The 17,449-nt window shown below is 38.8% G+C and overlaps 6 protein-coding genes across 6 annotated transcripts; 1 reads left to right on the top strand and 5 right to left on the bottom strand. All coding sequences in view use genetic code 12, as the record gives it.

Annotated features, from left to right (window-relative positions):
• Nucleotides 1-502: 502 nt before the first annotated feature.
• I9W82_000511 (pepsin-like aspartic protease) lies at nt 503-2,443 on the top strand (the record flags this gene model as incomplete). Its single annotated transcript, XM_067694252.1, has 1 exon — nt 503-2,443. One exon carries the CDS (start codon nt 503-505, stop codon nt 2,441-2,443), a length of 1,941 nt encoding a protein of 646 aa, XP_067550537.1.
• Nucleotides 2,444-2,648: 205 nt separating this feature from the next.
• Nucleotides 2,649-3,854, bottom strand: I9W82_000510 (pepsin-like aspartic protease; the record flags this gene model as incomplete). The annotated part of the gene is made up of 1 exon (XM_067694242.1): nt 2,649-3,854. One exon carries the CDS (start codon nt 3,852-3,854, stop codon nt 2,649-2,651), a length of 1,206 nt encoding a protein of 401 aa, XP_067550536.1.
• A 1,723-nt stretch (nt 3,855-5,577) lies between these two features.
• Nucleotides 5,578-7,737, bottom strand: I9W82_000509 (uncharacterized protein; the record flags this gene model as incomplete). Its single annotated transcript, XM_067694230.1, has 1 exon — nt 5,578-7,737. The coding sequence occupies one exon, from the start codon at nt 7,735-7,737 to the stop codon at nt 5,578-5,580; it is 2,160 nt and encodes a 719-aa protein (XP_067550535.1).
• A 1,014-nt stretch (nt 7,738-8,751) lies between these two features.
• Nucleotides 8,752-10,914, bottom strand: I9W82_000508 (uncharacterized protein; the record flags this gene model as incomplete). Its single annotated transcript, XM_067694219.1, has 1 exon — nt 8,752-10,914. The coding sequence occupies one exon, from the start codon at nt 10,912-10,914 to the stop codon at nt 8,752-8,754; it is 2,163 nt and encodes a 720-aa protein (XP_067550534.1).
• A 1,060-nt stretch (nt 10,915-11,974) lies between these two features.
• Nucleotides 11,975-14,137, bottom strand: I9W82_000507 (uncharacterized protein; the record flags this gene model as incomplete). Its single annotated transcript, XM_067694208.1, has 1 exon — nt 11,975-14,137. One exon carries the CDS (start codon nt 14,135-14,137, stop codon nt 11,975-11,977), a length of 2,163 nt encoding a protein of 720 aa, XP_067550533.1.
• Nucleotides 14,138-14,648: 511 nt separating this feature from the next.
• On the bottom strand, nt 14,649-16,811 carry I9W82_000506 (uncharacterized protein; the record flags this gene model as incomplete). Its single annotated transcript, XM_067694197.1, has 1 exon — nt 14,649-16,811. The coding sequence occupies one exon, from the start codon at nt 16,809-16,811 to the stop codon at nt 14,649-14,651; it is 2,163 nt and encodes a 720-aa protein (XP_067550532.1).
• Between the last annotated feature and the right edge of the window lie 638 nt (nt 16,812-17,449).

Raw genomic sequence — 17,449 nt, 5'->3', positions numbered from 1 at the left:
TAGAGAACAATGTGTGGAATTTACGAAGATACGATTAGTCACTCATTTCTTGGTTCGAGTTTTGAGAGTGGAACCGTGAGGGGTTCGCCTTTCAGTTGAGTTTGATGACTACTTAAAAATTTGGATGAAATGCCGTGTTTCTACACTCTTTAGTTGGTGCGATAGGGCATTATCAAGCTAAATTAATTTCGAGTAACCGCTAACAATGTGTGCTCAACAATGCTTCGTGGACTTTGTTTGCAGATCGTAACCCAATGAAACAATAGCGTAATTTGTTTCCAGAAATTGTGGATTTTTGTACCACAACTTCTAAACAATGACAATGTAGAAAGAAAGAACAATATCTTGGAGAGAATGTGTTTGCTTATTGGTGAATAAGAGGAGGTAACCTCTGGTTTCTAGTTAGGGGGATTGCTTTCCTCTTTAATATATAAAGGGGGGTGTATCTTCTCAGTCCTCAAAGTGGTTGGACTTCCTCTCACTATCTAAATAGCAAATCACCATGAAGTCTTTGATAATCGCCTTAGTCGTCTCAGCTTTAGCAGCACCATACCTGGCAGCAAGTCCCAATGAAACCCCACCAAGCTCACTCAAACTCAACTTTAACATTAAGCGAGGCTCATCAAGAGATTCATTATCACCTATTGGGGATTCGAAACCAAGGTTTGTCAAACGTGATGATAATGATGAAGGATCAGCTGAAATTGAATTGATAAATGAGCAAACTTTTTACTATGCCAACTTGTACATTGGATCCAATGAGGATGTCAATCAGGTACTCGTTGATACTGGAAGTTCCGATCTTTGGGTGATGTCACATGACCTTGAATGCTATGCTAGCAATTATGGGAAGAAGAAAAGGGAGGCTAAGAATGTGTTCCATCATATTGGCTCTGGACCCAAGTTTATTGAAGATATTGAAGACAATGGTGAGTTGCTGAAGGCCACCAAAACTAGCAAGTCCAACAAGGACGCCAAAAATCAGGCAAAAGAGGAGACTGATTACAACTCCTACGCTACTGATTACTCTGAACTTAGTGGATACCCTGACCTTAGTGATTATCCTGAACCTACATACAATCCGTACAGTGAATACCCTGAACCTTCATACAATCCATACAGTGACTACAGTTACGAATCTTATTATGGTGGATATGCCACTTGCACATATTATGGCTCCTTCAATACCGAAAACTCGGACTCCTTTGTTCGAAATGATACTGAGGCCTTTGATATTAGCTACGCTGACGGCACCTTTGCTTCTGGAATTTGGGGCCACGATACGGTTAAGATTGGAAATCTCAGTGTCAAAGATTTAAGCTTTGCTGTGGCTAATCAATCATCAAGTGATGTTGGTGTGTTGGGCATTGGGTTGCCAGGTTTGGAAGTGACGAATGATAGAGGTGGATACATGTATGAAAACTTGCCTTTGAAGATGAAGTCTGATGGTGTTATTAAGAAAGCCTTGTATTCACTTTACTTGAGTGACGTTGATGATGAAACTGGGTCTATTTTATTTGGTGCTGTAGATCATGCAAAGTATGTGCAGACTTTGGAGACTTTGAAGTTGAGAAATACATATAAAGAGTATGACTTTCCTGTCAAGTTTGATGTTCCAGTTGATAAAATTGTTGTCACTAATAAGGATGGAAAAGCCACCACAGTCTTGTCTTCGACCGAAGGAGTTGTATTAGATTCTGGTTCCACTTTGTCTTACGTGCGCTCAGATCAACTTGATACGATTGGAGACGCTCTTGATGGTGTCTTTTCAGGAGACGCAATGACATATGAAGTGGATTGTGATTACTTACACGATTCTGCAGCGGTATTGAACATCACATTTGGAAGTAAAACCATCACCGTTCCCATACCAGACTTGATTTTGGAAGCAACTTACGGATCAACTTGTTATTTGGGACTTTTTGCTCAATCTTCAAGCTCACCTTACATCTTATTTGGTGATAATATCTTGAGACATGCTTATATTGTGTATGATTTAGAGGATAATGAAGTTCATATTGGTCAAGCTTACTATACTGATGATGAAGATATTGAAGTTGTTGAAGGAAGTGTTCCTACAACGGGGGGACAGGACCCCACTTCCACAACCTATGAGCCGGCAACTGAGACTGAAGAGAGCACTGAGGACAGAAGTGATTCTAAAACTGAGAATGAATCTACTACTATATCCAGATCCACCACTAGATCCACCACGAGAAGGGTTCCAGGTTTCACTTCTAGCGATGCAGCTACGTCTGTAACTAGTAGCAGATTGGAGTTGACTTCCGAAACTGGTAGTGAAACTGATTCATCGTCCTCGGCAGCTGACACGGCCTCATCCACGCAATCTGGTGGAGATTCGAATGAAGGGTTAGTGATTCATTCGAATTTGCGGGGATACAGTCTTGCGGGATGGTTGATTATCTTTGCTTTAGTTATTTAGTTACGTAGATTGTTTTAAGACTATACTTTGAAAACGTCTGAGTTTTTTAACTATAGATTTAGAATCAGAATATGGATTATTAAATAGACAACCATCATCAAATGTTGAGTATATTGAAGAAGCTAATTCTAGAGTTTAATAGTCTAATAAGTTCAAAACGTAAATTGTAAAACTATCTAATAGAACTTTATAGCCTTTGTATGACCTAAACAGCAGAAATACTGGACGATGAAGTATACTTAACCTGAGCAATTGAAATAGTATTTGCATCCAAGTTGTAAAGAAGATAAGCATGTCTCAAAAAGTTGTCACCTAAAATAGCTTGATTCGTAGCTTGGATACCCCAAAGACAAGTACCGTCACCATTCAGGTAAACATACTCAGAATTGGGAACGGTGATTTTGGCACCATTTCCAAAATTAAAAGTAGTTGAGCCTGATGTATCGGTGTTACAATCAATAAAGTACAATGATTCGTCACTGCTTACTTGAACAAGGTAAGCACCGGCTTGTTTGGCAAGTTTGGAAGCAAATGAACTTGGGAAGTAAGTAAGTGTAGTTCCTGAATCCAACAATGCCCCTTGTCCAAATGAGAAGGTGGACCCTTTTAAATTGACTGATGAGAGTGAGATTGTTAATTGGTTCGACAGTGTCACTTGTTCAGAAATCAACAGGCCCGAGTACTTGGCATTATCAACACCACCAAAGATAATTGTACCACTCTCTGCTGTTGGCGAGTTCAAATACAATGAATAAGCATTTGTCTTGATTTTGCCTTGTTTCTTCAAAGTGACAGGAACATTATCATAATTTTGAATGGTTTGTTGTCCATATTCATTGGTCACTGCCTCGTTACTTGTGTAACCAATACCCAAAATACCTTGGTTGACTGAAGTTTCAGTGACATCTGCCAACTGTTGTCCTGTAATTGAAACACCACTGATCGTCACGGTATCTTTACCCCAAGTACCCTCAGAAGTAGACCCATCACCGTATTCAATAGCAAACTGAGCACCCAAGCTCTTGTAAGTAGATGATGAAGATGGATTAAAAGTGCCTGAACTCTTACAATCGACATTATCTTCACATTGAGCATTTGAATCAACAACCCAAAAGTCACTGGAACCAGTGTCAATAATTACCGTTTGTTGTTGTTTGTTGGACCCGACTGAAACCTTAGCAGCATATGAAGGACCTTCATTGATCAATGACAACGCAATGGAATCTCTCTTTTCATGGAGAAGAGCTTTTGTCAAGTTCAATGGCTTCTTGATGACATCAAAGTCCAAAGCAATAAATCCTGGGTTTGTATCATCTCTTTTAGCAGCTTCGGGAATTGTAGCACCTTGAGCAAGTAAAGCAATAGCGATAGTGAGTAAAACTTGACGGGTTAATGTGATAATAGCAACCATATTCTTTGAGTTAGCAATGTGTAATGCACTTCATCTCACGACATAGAAGATAGAATATTCTGGTGGATATTTATATTCTCGAGAAACCAAGCAGAGTTTATCAAAATTTTGGTGCCGTTTGGTCAAATGACCATGTTCCTTCATTGTTTGACAGTTGTGGCTTTTAAAGTTTATTTGCCTGTATCCGAGCATTCCCGTGTGAAGTTTGTCTCCTTCACAAGGTATACATTTGTAAAAGAACTCTCTCGTATATTGCAAATGTGGACCTGAAACGTGATAATAAGGTTTTAACTCAAAGTGTGGTGTGAGACAATTTTGTGTACAATACTTATCTCCAAAGTTAAAAGCTTCCACACAATAAGAAGGTGTCAACTTGAAGGTTTGTACGTTGTTAGCTTCGCATCGTGTCAAATTATTGGGACCTTGAATAGAAATTTCTTGGCTGGACCCTCCATAGGTACTTCTCCTTCAAATGAACCCTTGTTACCAGTAATCAAGACTTGTTTTGTATCAACTATGTTATTGTTTCAAACGTCAATGCTTGTCATTATTTATATACAAGGCGGATGTAATTGCCTTTTCTATTTGAAATAGGGGCTACTTGGTGATGGATGAAAGGAAATCCACCCACTTTTTCACCATTGTTCTGAGACAAATTTTGTGACAACTTAAAAGTTTAAATTCACACTTGCAAACAGACATCTCTCAGTGATAGAAAAAAAATTTCTGAAAGGTTGAAAGGCCCGTTTCTTTTACCTTCTCTTTAGAACAATTAAAAACTCTGATTGTATTGTTCAATAGAGTCTGCTTTGGATTTTGACACGGCTGCTCAATTTGTGTTAATGTTTACTGAAATTAACCCACTGATACAGGTTTGTGCCAATGCCTGCTCTGTTGACGTCACTATGTGCCACATTTGTCCTATTGTGTTCTGGACCGTACTGATTATTCCATGTTGACTAAAAAGCTTAACTTTTCTAAAATTCCGTACTCTCACAAAAGCTCTATCGTGCCGTTTAAAATACAACACCAATCACGGATCTGCTGGGATATCTATATGGAACAACTGTGTCTCAAGTGGCCTGCAATAAATATTATGGGCTCTCCACCCCTCGGTTTTGCAAACGGAAATGTGTAATTACAGTTTTAGATCACATTGCATAATACATTGCAGAATTGGTTTTTGTGTCGCAATTACAACCTTATGGCGCTTAAGCTATCATCCAATTATCGTCAGCTCCTGCGTTTTGATAGCAAAGTTTATTTTCATTTCTTAAAACTTATTGTTTATAATGAAATGTAATTGACAAACCTAACGTTTCAAGTACTGTACACTCTTTGTGTCGATAACAATTCACGAAATCACGATTTCGTAATTTCACAATAGAAACAATGTGGTTGTTATCTATACAAATATACCATTGGAGTGAACGGCACCAAAAAAATGCTATGATTACTTAACATAGTCGTTTCACATCATTCATTTTCCGAAAATATGGTTCTAGGCCATATCGTCCAATCGTAGCAGCTTCCTAATTGTGGCGTTTCTTATCGGCGCATGGAGCGCATTTAATTGGCCCTATCTCATAAATGAGTATGACGAAAAGATACGAAGATATGGAGATTGCTTACTGTGCACCTAAGTTTGTCATCATAAAAGTCATAAATTACCTATACCTAATATACACTAATCATCGACATTACAATTTTAGTAACCACCTAATTATAATTTTCCATTTCTCAAAATTGACCCTTCTTGATACATTCTCTCCAAATTTTCTTCAAAGTATTTTGTGCAAAGTGGTCTTCTAATCTTTTGAGTTGGCGTAATAACCTCCTTCTCCACAGTCAATGGCTCAAAATATATCTCTATATTGTGTAATCTCTCAAAGCCTTGTAACTGATCCTTCACCGCATCATTGAGATCCAAAAGAAACGTTTTCTTATTTACTGGATCATTCAAAAAGTGAAGGATATCGCTTGGGTCACTAATTTCATCATTAAATTTAATCCTCAAATAATCACCAATTGATGTAGGATCTAACCCAATAATACCAACAAGATAAGATTCAAGTGAGTTTCCGTGAACAAAAATTTGTTGGATTTGTGGACATGATGACAAGTACGCAAGCTCAATCTTTTCAGGTGTAACAAACTCACCTTGTGCTAGCTTGAAAAAATTTTTGACCCTGTCAATAACATACATTTGGTTATTGCGTTTAGTATCGATACGTGCAACATCTCCACTACAGAACCAGCCATCCTTGTCAAAAGAATCAGCAGTTGACTTCGGATCCTTGTAGTACTCTTTGAAAATTTGTGGGCCCCTCAACAACAATTCTCCTCGTGGGCCACCTTCATCTTTTGAGGTATAATTCATCTCTGGTATATCTCTCAATCTGCATTCGGCGCTAACACCAATGGCGCCAATAGAACCAGGATTGTGATCGAACTGCTTACTGCATAAAAATCCAGCAAAGGATTCGGTTGAACCGTATCCATTAGAAACTCCAACATTCAATGCTGCTTTGATGAATCTAATCGTCTCGGGGTTGCTAGGTGAAGATCCAGTTGCAATCATTTTCACACTTCCAAGTCCAATCTTCTTTCTAAAACCATCAAGTAGCTTGTCATAAATCAAATGAGTTGGGTTAGTATCGGTATCTTGTGGCTTTGCTTGGAGTTTCAATTTTTCGGTAATGGCTTTCGTATATATGTACTTGATCCATGGATTTTCACTCTGAATTATTTGAGATTTGATTGTTGCTTCCAACTTTGATAACACTCTAGGAACAGTTGACAAGTTGGTTGGTTGTAATTCTTTGACATCCTCAAGCAAACTAGTAGCTGATTTACTCAGTGGAAACCCAATTTCAGCCCCAATAGAAACTCCGTAAACAAGGTTGGCCCTCTCCAAAATATGCGCAGCTGGTAAGTAGGAGTACATTCTGGTAGCTCCTGGTCTGTAACCTTTTCCGTATTTGAACACCATTCCGGAAACTGCACTCTCGTGTGTTAACACCACTCCTTTGGGCATAGATCCAGTCGTTCCTGATGTAAAACAAATAGTGAATTTTGTATCCGGAGTTGGTGGGATAGGTTTCAATTGAACTGTCTCTCCAAGCTTCTCAACATGCTCATAATCAAACAAAGCAATTTTATTCGCTGCAGCAAAAGATTTCAATTCAGCATCCTCAGGACCCTCCAACTTGTCCATCGACACAATTACAATCAAATTACCCATCTTGGTACTCTCCTTTTTTAATTCGATCAATTTGCGAATCTTTTCCTTGGAGCACAAAATAATTGGTGATTCAGTCAATTCTAAAATATGCTTGCTGGCATTTGGACCCAAGGTGTCGTACAACGCCGTGTTGGTTATGGAATATGCAATTGTTGTGATATCTGCCAATACCCATTCTGGTCTATTTGAGCTGAATATGGTTAGAACAAACGAGTCTTCCTTTCTTGTTGGGTCATAATTCAACTTCTTGTGTATCTCACTGTCAGTTCTGAATGGGTTGTTTTCCAAAACAAAAAAGATACCGGATCCTAAGTTGTCTCTTCTCTGTCTCACAGTGCGGTAATTTTGCCACTGATACTTTCCAAAAGTACCGTCGGGCAACTTCTCTCTAACTCCGAGAGCATTTCTATGCTCATTAAACTTATAGCCAAATTCAAACAACGCATACAAGGTGTCCAAGGTAGGGTGCAATCTGGTAATCAACTTGTCCGGACTGTATTGGTTTCTGTAGATAGGTGAATACCCCTTCTCTTCTGTTCCAGGAACTGGGACGGCTTTGGCAATTAACAGAGCCTTGAGTGGCAACTGCTCCTTGAGTGATTCGAAAATGCGCTCAGGCGACTCCTGGATCAACGACATTGTCGAAGTGTAATTATAAGATGATGGTGTAGGTTACAAACCCATGTCAGAAGTAGAAGATTCGCCCTTCAATATATACCCATTGTTGGTTGCCCCTCGTTTGCTCATACCCCTCATTCAACAAATAAAGTTACCCCAACACATTTAGGTATTTTATAATAGATACAATGTTTCATCAAGTCATAAACTCCAAAATATTACCCATTTCGCATAATTTGATAGAATTCCAGATAAACTTTGAGTGGGTTTGGGTTATCCACTCTTGTATTTTTTACGGACAATTAAGTTTCATTTTTTGTTGCGGGGAGCAAGAGAAAAGATACGGCACCCATAGGATACATTACAAGAACAAGACGCTGAAACTGTAGACACATGGTCCTTTGTATCTGCTTACCGGAGAGGTCTTTATAAGTCTATCTCATAGGTGTAAGTCGGAATAGTGAAGACGCACAAAAAACGTACATTACTTCGGTGTTTAGAAATAAGTTTTGTGGCCTCGTTCACAAACCAGACCCCACAAGAATAGCCACAGATGTCACAAGCACTGATTATATTTTTTTGCTTTGAGTAGAAGCTACTATCTTAATTGGAATACAATGCCTATATAGGACGGCGTTTCCATCTGCAATGTCTTTAGAGGCAATGCAGGAGTCATCTCTTAATCTACTGTCTGCTTAAGGAGATCGAGTCTATTCTAACTCGAAGGGATTTTTGCGTTGCAATTCCAATTGCGCCATTTTGGTGCTTCAGTACAGGCCAGTCACTTTCCACTTCTGGTTAATTCTTATGGGAAAAAGCGCTCAAAATTAACTTGTACTATTGCGAATTTCATTGGGGTTAAAGGAGTGGGGAACAAGAGTCAAATATTCTAAAAGAATCTTTCACTCCTCTTGTTAAAGTAACTGATCCGTAATAAATTTAACGCCGATATTGAAAGCGGTACAATACCCCCTCTTTCTACAAAAAAGGATTATAACCTTATTTATCAAATAGTGTACTAAAAATGTATAGAATCTATAATTTTTCATTTCTTAAAAGTGAGCCTTCTTGATACATTTTTCTCAAATTTTCCTCAAAGAATTTGGTGCAGATTGGTCTCCTAATCTTTTGTGTAGGCGTAACAACCTCCCTCTCAACAGTCAAAGGGTTAAAATAGATTTCCACGTTGTGCAACTTTTCAAAACCTTGTAACTGATCCTTAACTGCATTATTGAGGTCCAAAAGGAATGTTTTCTTGTTTCTGGGGTCATTCAAGAAACGAAGGATATCGCTTGGATCACTGATTTCATCATTGAATTTGGTCTTTAAATAACCACCAATTGTTGTTGGATCCAATCCAATAATACCAACAAGATAAGATTCAAGTGAATTTCCATGGACAAAAATCTGTTGAATGTGAGGATTTGCAGCCAAGTACGTATTTTCAATCTTTTCGGGTGTAACAAACTCACCTTGTGCCAACTTGAAAAAGTTCTTAACACGATCTATAACGTAGACTTGATTGTTGTTTGCAGTATCAATTCTTGCGACATCACCAGTGCAGAACCAACCATCTTTATCAAAAGCTTCAGCAGTTGCTTCTGGATTCTTGTAATACTCTTTAAAAATTTGGGGGCCTCTCAATAATAGTTCCCCTCGCGGACCACCCTCATCTTTTGAGGTATAATTCATTTCAGGAATGTCTTTCAATCTGCACTCAGCTGTAACTCCAATAGCGCCAATAGAGCCGGGGTTGTGATCAAATTGTTTGCTACTCACGAACCCGGCAAATGACTCGGTTGATCCGTAACCGTTACTAATTCCTACATTCAAGGCGGCTTTGACAAACTTGATTGTCTCAGGGCTGATTGGCGATGACCCAGTAGACATGATTTCGACACTGCCTAATCCCATTTTCTTCCTCAAAGCATTGAGCAAAATGTCATAAAAGAAATGGCTTGAATTGACATCGTCCTGATTTGCTCTGGATTGGAGCCTCATCTTTTCATTAATAGCCTTAGTGTAAAGGTACTTAACGATAGGCTTCTCGTTATTGTTAATAGTATTTGCTTTAATACCAGCCTCGAGCTTAGATAGAATTCGGGGCACTGTGGCAAGCGCAGTTGGTTGTAACTCCCTCACATCATCGAGCATAGTCAAAGGCGACTTACCTTGTGGGAACCCAATTTCAGCTCCAGCGCTTAATGCATATTGGATATTGGATCTTTCGTAGATATGAGCCATTGGCAAGAATGAATATAACCTGGTGGATCCGGGATTAAAGCCTCTACCATATCTGTAAACTGTCGCCGAAACGGCATTTTCATGGGTCAACACAACACCTTTTGGATTAGCTCCACTAGTTCCCGAAGTGAATGAAATTGTAAACTTGGTATCTGGAGTTGGTGGAATTGGCGCCAATGGGTTGGCTGCTCCAAGCTTTTCAACATGCTCATAGTCAAACAATGCAATCTGGTTGGCTGCAGCGAGATTTTTCAATGTCGCATCTTCTGGACCCTCCAACTTATCCATTGATACAATAACAATCAAATTGACCATGCGGTCACTTTCCTTCTTCAACTCAATCAATTTGCGAATCTTTTCCTTGGAGCACAAAACAATTGGTGATTCGGTCAATTCCAAAATGTACTTACTGGTGTTGGGGCCCAAAGTATCGTACAATGCAGTGTTGGTAATGGAATACGCAATTGAAGTCAAGTCTGCTAATGCCCATTCTGGTCTGTTGTGACTGAAAATGGTCAAGATGAAGGAATCCCCTTTTCTTGAGGGGTCATAGCTCAAATTTTGGTGAATCTCACTGTTGGTTTTAAATGGATTGTTTTCCAAGACAAAGAAAATACCAGACCCCAAATTGTTTCTTCTTTGTTTGACTGTGTGATAATCTTGCCAGACATATTTACCAAATGTTCCATCAGGTAACTTTTCTCTAACTCCGAACGCATTTTGGTGCTCACTAAACTTGTAACCAAACTCAAATAATGAGTACAAAGTGTCCAACGTGGGATGCAATTTGGTTATCAACTTGTCAGGGCTGTAGCAATTTCTGTAAACAGGTGAGTGCCCCTCTTCCTGTGAATTTGGAAGCGCAACCGCCTTATCAACTAATCGTGAGTCTAGGGGAAGCTTCTCTTTGAGCATCTCAAAGATTCGCTCGGGTGTCTCTTGGATCAATGACATAATTTTGGTGATAATAAAGTGAAAGAATATAAACTAAGGAGTAGTTTGGTAAATAATGGCAGACTGGTTTTAATTTATAGTCGCAAATCTGGTGTCTTTCACTAACCCCTCTTCTAATATATTATAATCTGTGTCGCCAACATTTAAAGTTTTAGGAAGTTGCATTTTTGTATAAAGTAATTTTCACAGGTCAAATTTTTTTGCTTCTATTATTCATGTGGCTTTATTATTAGTCCGCTGTGCATGTATCTATTGTATACCAGTCCTTTGTACTGATAAAAAGGAGTATTATGTGGGTGAGTTTTCGTAAGTTTTTGTGGTACGAATTCAGGTTTTAAATTTTTTTTTGCGGGGTTTTGAAATGTTGTTGACGCTTTCGGATTTAAGATCAGGACCTGCTTGAAGTCACTACGAGACGAGGCTATTCAAGGTGTATAATTACGAGAGCGATCGTTCTCGAGGGACGGTTCTGTAGGAACTTTGGAAAAAGAGATAGCAATCTCTGATAAAGTAAGTCCAAGTCTACGTAATACTATCTCACTTTAATAAACTCCGGTGAGTGCTTATCGCCGGTTTGTGCTACAAACCAGAACCAATTTTAATAGAACCCAGATGGTGGTAATCAAAGAAATCCTCTAGCACCGAGCAGGTATGAGCTCTTTCTGAACATACAAATAGAATATTTACTCATTTGCACTCCTTTTGCTCGTAGCATGACAGCCTATACGCCGGGTTCTCTCTTCTATAAGTGCTAGCATCAGTTGTCGTCACTTCAGCCCGCCCACAGCAATAAGCTCAGAAGATGTAATAGTGGCATTAAGACGATTAAGCTCATTGATACCTTCCTTTTGTAGTGGGGCAACCACCTGTTCAATCGCTTATTTGCTCCACAGTGCGCAATTGCGAGGGGATAAACGTAATATGCAGAACTTTCTTGATACGTCCAAATCCTTTATAAAGCAAATCAACTGCATTTCAATAACAACAGTAAAGACAACGTGTAGAGCTACAAATGAGAAGAAAAAGTCTACTTAAAATTGAATATTTAACTGTACACAATCTACAATTTATCGTTCTTGATGAGTGAACCTTCTTCATATAATTTGTCCAAAGTTTCTCTAAAGTACTTGGTACAAATTGGTCTCTTGATCTTCATGGTTGGGGTAATCAAGTTCTTTTCAACTGATAATGGTTCAACATCAACTTCAATGTTGTGTAACTTCTCAAATCCTTGTAACGTGTTACCAACCGAAGCGTTCATATCGATCAATAATTCACGTTTACGTTTTGGATCTTGGAAAAATCTAACCAAATCGGCTGGATCATTGATGGTCTCATGATGTCTGTTCTTGATGTATTGAGTAATCGCAACAGGGTCTAATCCAACAACACCAACCAAGTAAGTCCTTAAAGAATCTCCATGGACAAACATTTGAGAGATGTATGGGAAGCAACTCAAGTATGTGTTTTCAATTCTCTCTGGTGTAACGTATTCTCCTTGTGCCAATTTGAAAAAGTTCTTTACCCTATCAATGATGTAGGTACGGCCTGTTTTTGCATCAATACGAGCAACATCTCCAGTGTAAAACCAACCCTCTTCATCAAAGCACTTGGACGTCTCTTCTGGGTTCTTGTAGTATCCTTGGAAAACTTGTGGTCCGCGGACCAACAATTCGCCTCTTGGTCCACCTTCATCTGCAGAAGTGTATCCCATTGCTGGTAAGTCTCTTGTTTTGACCTCAGAGGTAACACAAACAGGACCACATGAGCTGGCTTCTGTTTCATAGATGGAACTAGCCATAATACCGGCAAAAGTCTCACTCAAACCGTAACCTTGACCTCCTCCGGAGTTCAATGAAGCTCTCAAAAATTTCATAGTTTCTGGACTGATTGGGGCAGAACCTGACATAAAGGCCACAAGATTCTTTAATCCCAATTTCTTACGTAATAATCCCAATACTCTATCATACAACAAGTGTGGTGGGTTGGTATTTTCGTTGGCGGGATCGGAATGGGATGCCAATTTTGCGTTGATAGCTTTAGTAAATAAGCTCTTCAAAATTGGCTTTTCATCATTGTTGATGGTTTGTGCTTTAATCCCGGCTTCTAATTTCGTCAACACTCTTGGAACCAATACTAAATAGCTGGGTTCCAAGGCTTGGACATCCTCCAATAAAGTCAATGGCGAAGGCCCTTGAGGAAACCCAATTGCTGCACCTAAAGTTGTGGAAAAGTGAATACTTTGCCTTTCGTATATGTGAGCCAACGGTAAGAAAGAGTACATAACGGGATCATGTTTTGGTATTGTGATAGCAGAAAACAAGAAGGTAATACCAGCAACAGCATTCTCGTGTGTCAAAAGGACACCTTTGGGGTAAGCTCCGGTAGTACCAGAAGTGAATGTAATGCTAAACTTGGTCTCGGGTTTTGGAGGAATTGGAGCTAATGGGTTGATTTCTCCAAGCTTTTCAACTTGTCTGTAGTCAAACAATGAGATCTTGTGATCATGGCAATAGTTCTTCAACGATGCATCCTCAGTGGTCAAATCATCCATAGAAACAAGGCAAATCAAGTTGCTCAATTCTTCTGGATTTTCTTCTTTCAACTTCACCAACGTTTTAATCTTGTCTTTGGAACATAAAACTATTGGACACTCGGTAAGAGCCAAAATGTACTTACTAGTGTCTGGACCCAATGTATCATACAAAGCAGTACTTGTAATGGAATAAGCAATTGAAGTCAAATCAGCAAGCAACCATTCAGGTCTGTTGTGAGAAAAAATGGTCAAGACAAAGGAATCATCACTCAATGGATCGTACTTCAACTTTTGGTGGGCTTCGCTATCTGTTTTGTATGGATTGTTCTGTAAGACGAAAAACAACCCTGATCCCAAATTGTTTCTTCTTTGCTGGACAGTCTTGTAGTCTTCCCAAACATATTTACCAAATGTACCATCTGCATTTTTAACTCTGTGACCTAAAGCACGCTTGTTTGCATTATTTGCGACTGAAAGTTCAAAAGATTCATACAAGGTGGTGATTCCAGGATAAGGGACAGTTTTCAATTCGTCTTGCGAGTAAGCATTTCTGTAGATTGGTGAAAATCCTGGCTCTTCAGTGCCAGCAAGTGGGAGAGCTTTTCCTGTCAAGCTAATATCAACAGGGTATCCATCTGAAATGGTTTTCCAGATATGTTCTGGACTTTCTTTGAATAAAGGCGCCATGCTTTCTCAATTTCTTTAAATAATACTTTATTATAAGGAAACTGTTTGGATGTGAAAAAATTTTATAAAACAGCAGAACTATTATTTATAAATCTCGGAATTTTTTTTTTTTGTTCAAGCGTTGAAACCCCCCTCCACACGACCATATACATTAATTACTACTTTTCGGTTGTTTCTTTTTTTTTTTGGTTTGCATATTGTGGAGAAAATTTAAAGTTTTCATCTCTTCCTCGGCAAGAAAACATTTTAAAACGGTTTTTCGGTTTTTTTTTGTTTGTTTGTTTTTTTATCAAACGTATGACTAAAACAAGGCACAAACTTTAAAAAAGGTACTCAGTAGGATCCTAAATGTAAGTTTGGATGCCGAAGGAGATTAGTTTGGTCCCGTATTATTCCCTAATTCTTATATGCAATGTCGGACTTCAAATTTTTTTGTCTAATAGCCACTACATTCATAACGAGAACTCTCTTTAGCTTCAAATAATCTAAACTGTTTCTAAATTCTATAAAATTATAATTTATCGTTCTTGATGAGTGAACCTTCTTCATATAATTTATCCAAAGTTTCTCTAAAGTACTTGGTACAGATTGGTCTCTTGATTTTCATGGTTGGGGTAATCAAGTTCTTTTCAACTGATAATGGTTCAACATCAACTTCAATGTTGTGTAACTTCTCAAATCCTTGTAACGTGTTACCAACCGAAGCGTTCATATCGATCAATAATTCACGTTTACGTTTTGGATCTTGGAAAAATCTAACCAAATCGGCTGGATCATTGATGGTCTCATGATGTCTATTCTTGATGTATTGAGTAATTGCAACAGGATCTAATCCAACAACACCAACCAAGTAAGTTCTCAAAGAATCTCCATGGACAAACATTTGAGAGATGTATGGGAAGCAACTCAAGTATGTGTTTTCAATTCTCTCTGGTGTAACGTATTCTCCTTGTGCCAATTTGAAAAAGTTCTTTACCCTATCAATGATGTAGGTACGGCCTGTTTTTGCATCAATACGAGCAACATCTCCAGTGTAAAACCAACCCTCTTCATCAAAGCACTTGGACGTCTCTTCTGGGTTCTTGTAGTATCCTTGGAAAACTTGTGGTCCGCGGACCAACAATTCGCCTCTTGGTCCACCTTCATCTGCAGAAGTGTATCCCATTGCTGGTAAGTCTCTTGTTTTGACCTCAGAGGTAACACAAACAGGACCACATGAGCTGGCTTCTGTTTCATAGATGGAACTAGCCATAATACCGGCAAAAGTCTCACTCAAACCGTAACCTTGACCTCCTCCACAATTCAATGAAGCCTTTAAGAACTTGACTGTTTCTGGACTGATTGGTGCAGAGCCTGACACAAAGCCGACAAGATTTTTCATTCCCAATTTCTTACGTAACAATGCCAATACTCTATCATACAACAAGTGTGGTGGATTGGTATTTTCATTGGCGGGATCGGATTGGGATGTTAATTTTGCGTTGACGGCTTTAGTGAATAAACTCTTTAAAATTGGTTTTTCATCATTGTTGACGGTTTGTGCTTTGATGCCCGCCTCCAATTTTGTCAACACTCTTGGCACCAACGCCAAAAAACTAGGCTCCAAAACTTGAATATCCTCTAATAAAGTTAATGGAGAAGGCCCTTGAGGAAATCCAATTGCGGCTCCAAGAGCGGTGGAAAAATGAATACTTTGCCTTTCGTATATGTGAGCCAATGGTAAGAAAGAGTACATGATGGGGTCTGATTTTGGTATCGCCATTGCTGAAAATAAAAACGTAATACCGGAAACAGCATTCTCATGTGTCAAAAGAACTCCTTTGGGGTGTGCACCAGTGGTACCAGAAGTGAATGTGATGGTGAAATTGGTGTCAGGCTTGGGAGGAATCGGAGCTAATGGATTATTTTCTCCAAGTTTTTCGACTTGTCTGTAATCAAACAATGAGATCTTGTGGTCATGGCAATAGTTCTTCAACGATGCATCCTCGGTAGTCAAATCATCCATAGAGACAATACAAATCAAGTTGCTCAACTCTTCTGGATTTTCTTCTTTCAACTTCACCAACGTTTTAATCTTGTCTTTGGAACATAAAACAACTGGACATTCGGTAAGACTCAAAATGTACTTGCTAGTATCGGGGCCTAAGGTATCATACAACGCAGTGTTTGTAATGCAATAAGCTGCCGAAGTTAAGTCAGCAATTAACCATTCAGGTCTGTTGTGGGAAAAAATGGTCAAGACAAAGGAATCATCACTCAATGGGTCGTACTTTAACTTCTGGTGGGCTTCGCTATCTGTTTTGTATGGATTATTTTGTAAAACAAAAAATAAACCCGATCCCAAGTTGTTTCTTCTTTTTTGGATGGTTTTGTAATCTTCCCAAACATATTTACCAAACGTGCCATCTGCATTTTTAACTCTATGACCCGCACAAGGTTTGTTCCCGTTATTGGCAACGGAAAGTTCAAATGTTTCATACAAGGTAGTGATTCCAGGATAAGGGACCGAGTACAATTCTTTCTGGGAGTAAGCATTCCTGTAGATTGGTGAAAATCCTGGCTGTTCAGTCCCTGGAAGTGGAAGTGCTTTTCCAGTCAAATTGACGTCTAGAGGATATCCATTTGATACAGTATTCCAGATATGTTCTGTGCTTTCTTTAAATAAAGGAGCCATGATTATTGAATGAAAATGTCAATGAGCTATAATCCTTTATGATAGAAGATATAGTTTTACAAAACTATTGAAAAATGAAAACTGTCCGAGTGGATCTATTACTTTTATATTGCCGATTTCTTCAGGAAGAATTGAATACTTACCCCTCAACAAGATAGTTTGTGTAATTTCTTTGGCTGTGGAGAAAGTTTATCTTCTACGGTATTTTCTTACACTCACAACTTCAAAATTAGTGGGAATAATAACTATGTAAAGCAAACAAAGAATATAGATTTGCCCACCTAGAGAACCGCTTTGCATAAACTTCTTTGTTCTGTATAACCCCAAAATTTTGTATGAAAATAGGGTGCGGATGTTATGCTAATCCCGTTTTTCCTTCCTTTTTCCGACAGAGACGCACCCCACCATAACGAAAAATGATCACCGAAAAAGGCAGACCGTAACTAAAGCAAGATAAAAAACAATCGTGCATATTACGCGACGGGTACAAAATTAAAGTCTCTTGGGATTACCCGTCCTTCAGTGGTGGCATATTATTACTGGTGTCAGAGCCCATAGATGAAAACAATGGTAACTAGAAGGTAAGGTGGAGCTTCGAAAATCAGGATTTCAGTCTCTATAAAGCAATCAGCATCAAC

This window comes from Candida metapsilosis, assembly GCF_017655625.1.
Source record: "Candida metapsilosis strain BP57 chromosome Unknown scaffold1, whole genome shotgun sequence".
Lineage (NCBI taxonomy): Eukaryota > Fungi > Ascomycota > Pichiomycetes > Serinales > Debaryomycetaceae > Lodderomyces > Lodderomyces metapsilosis.
This window is presented reverse-complemented; position numbering and strand designations above follow the sequence as displayed.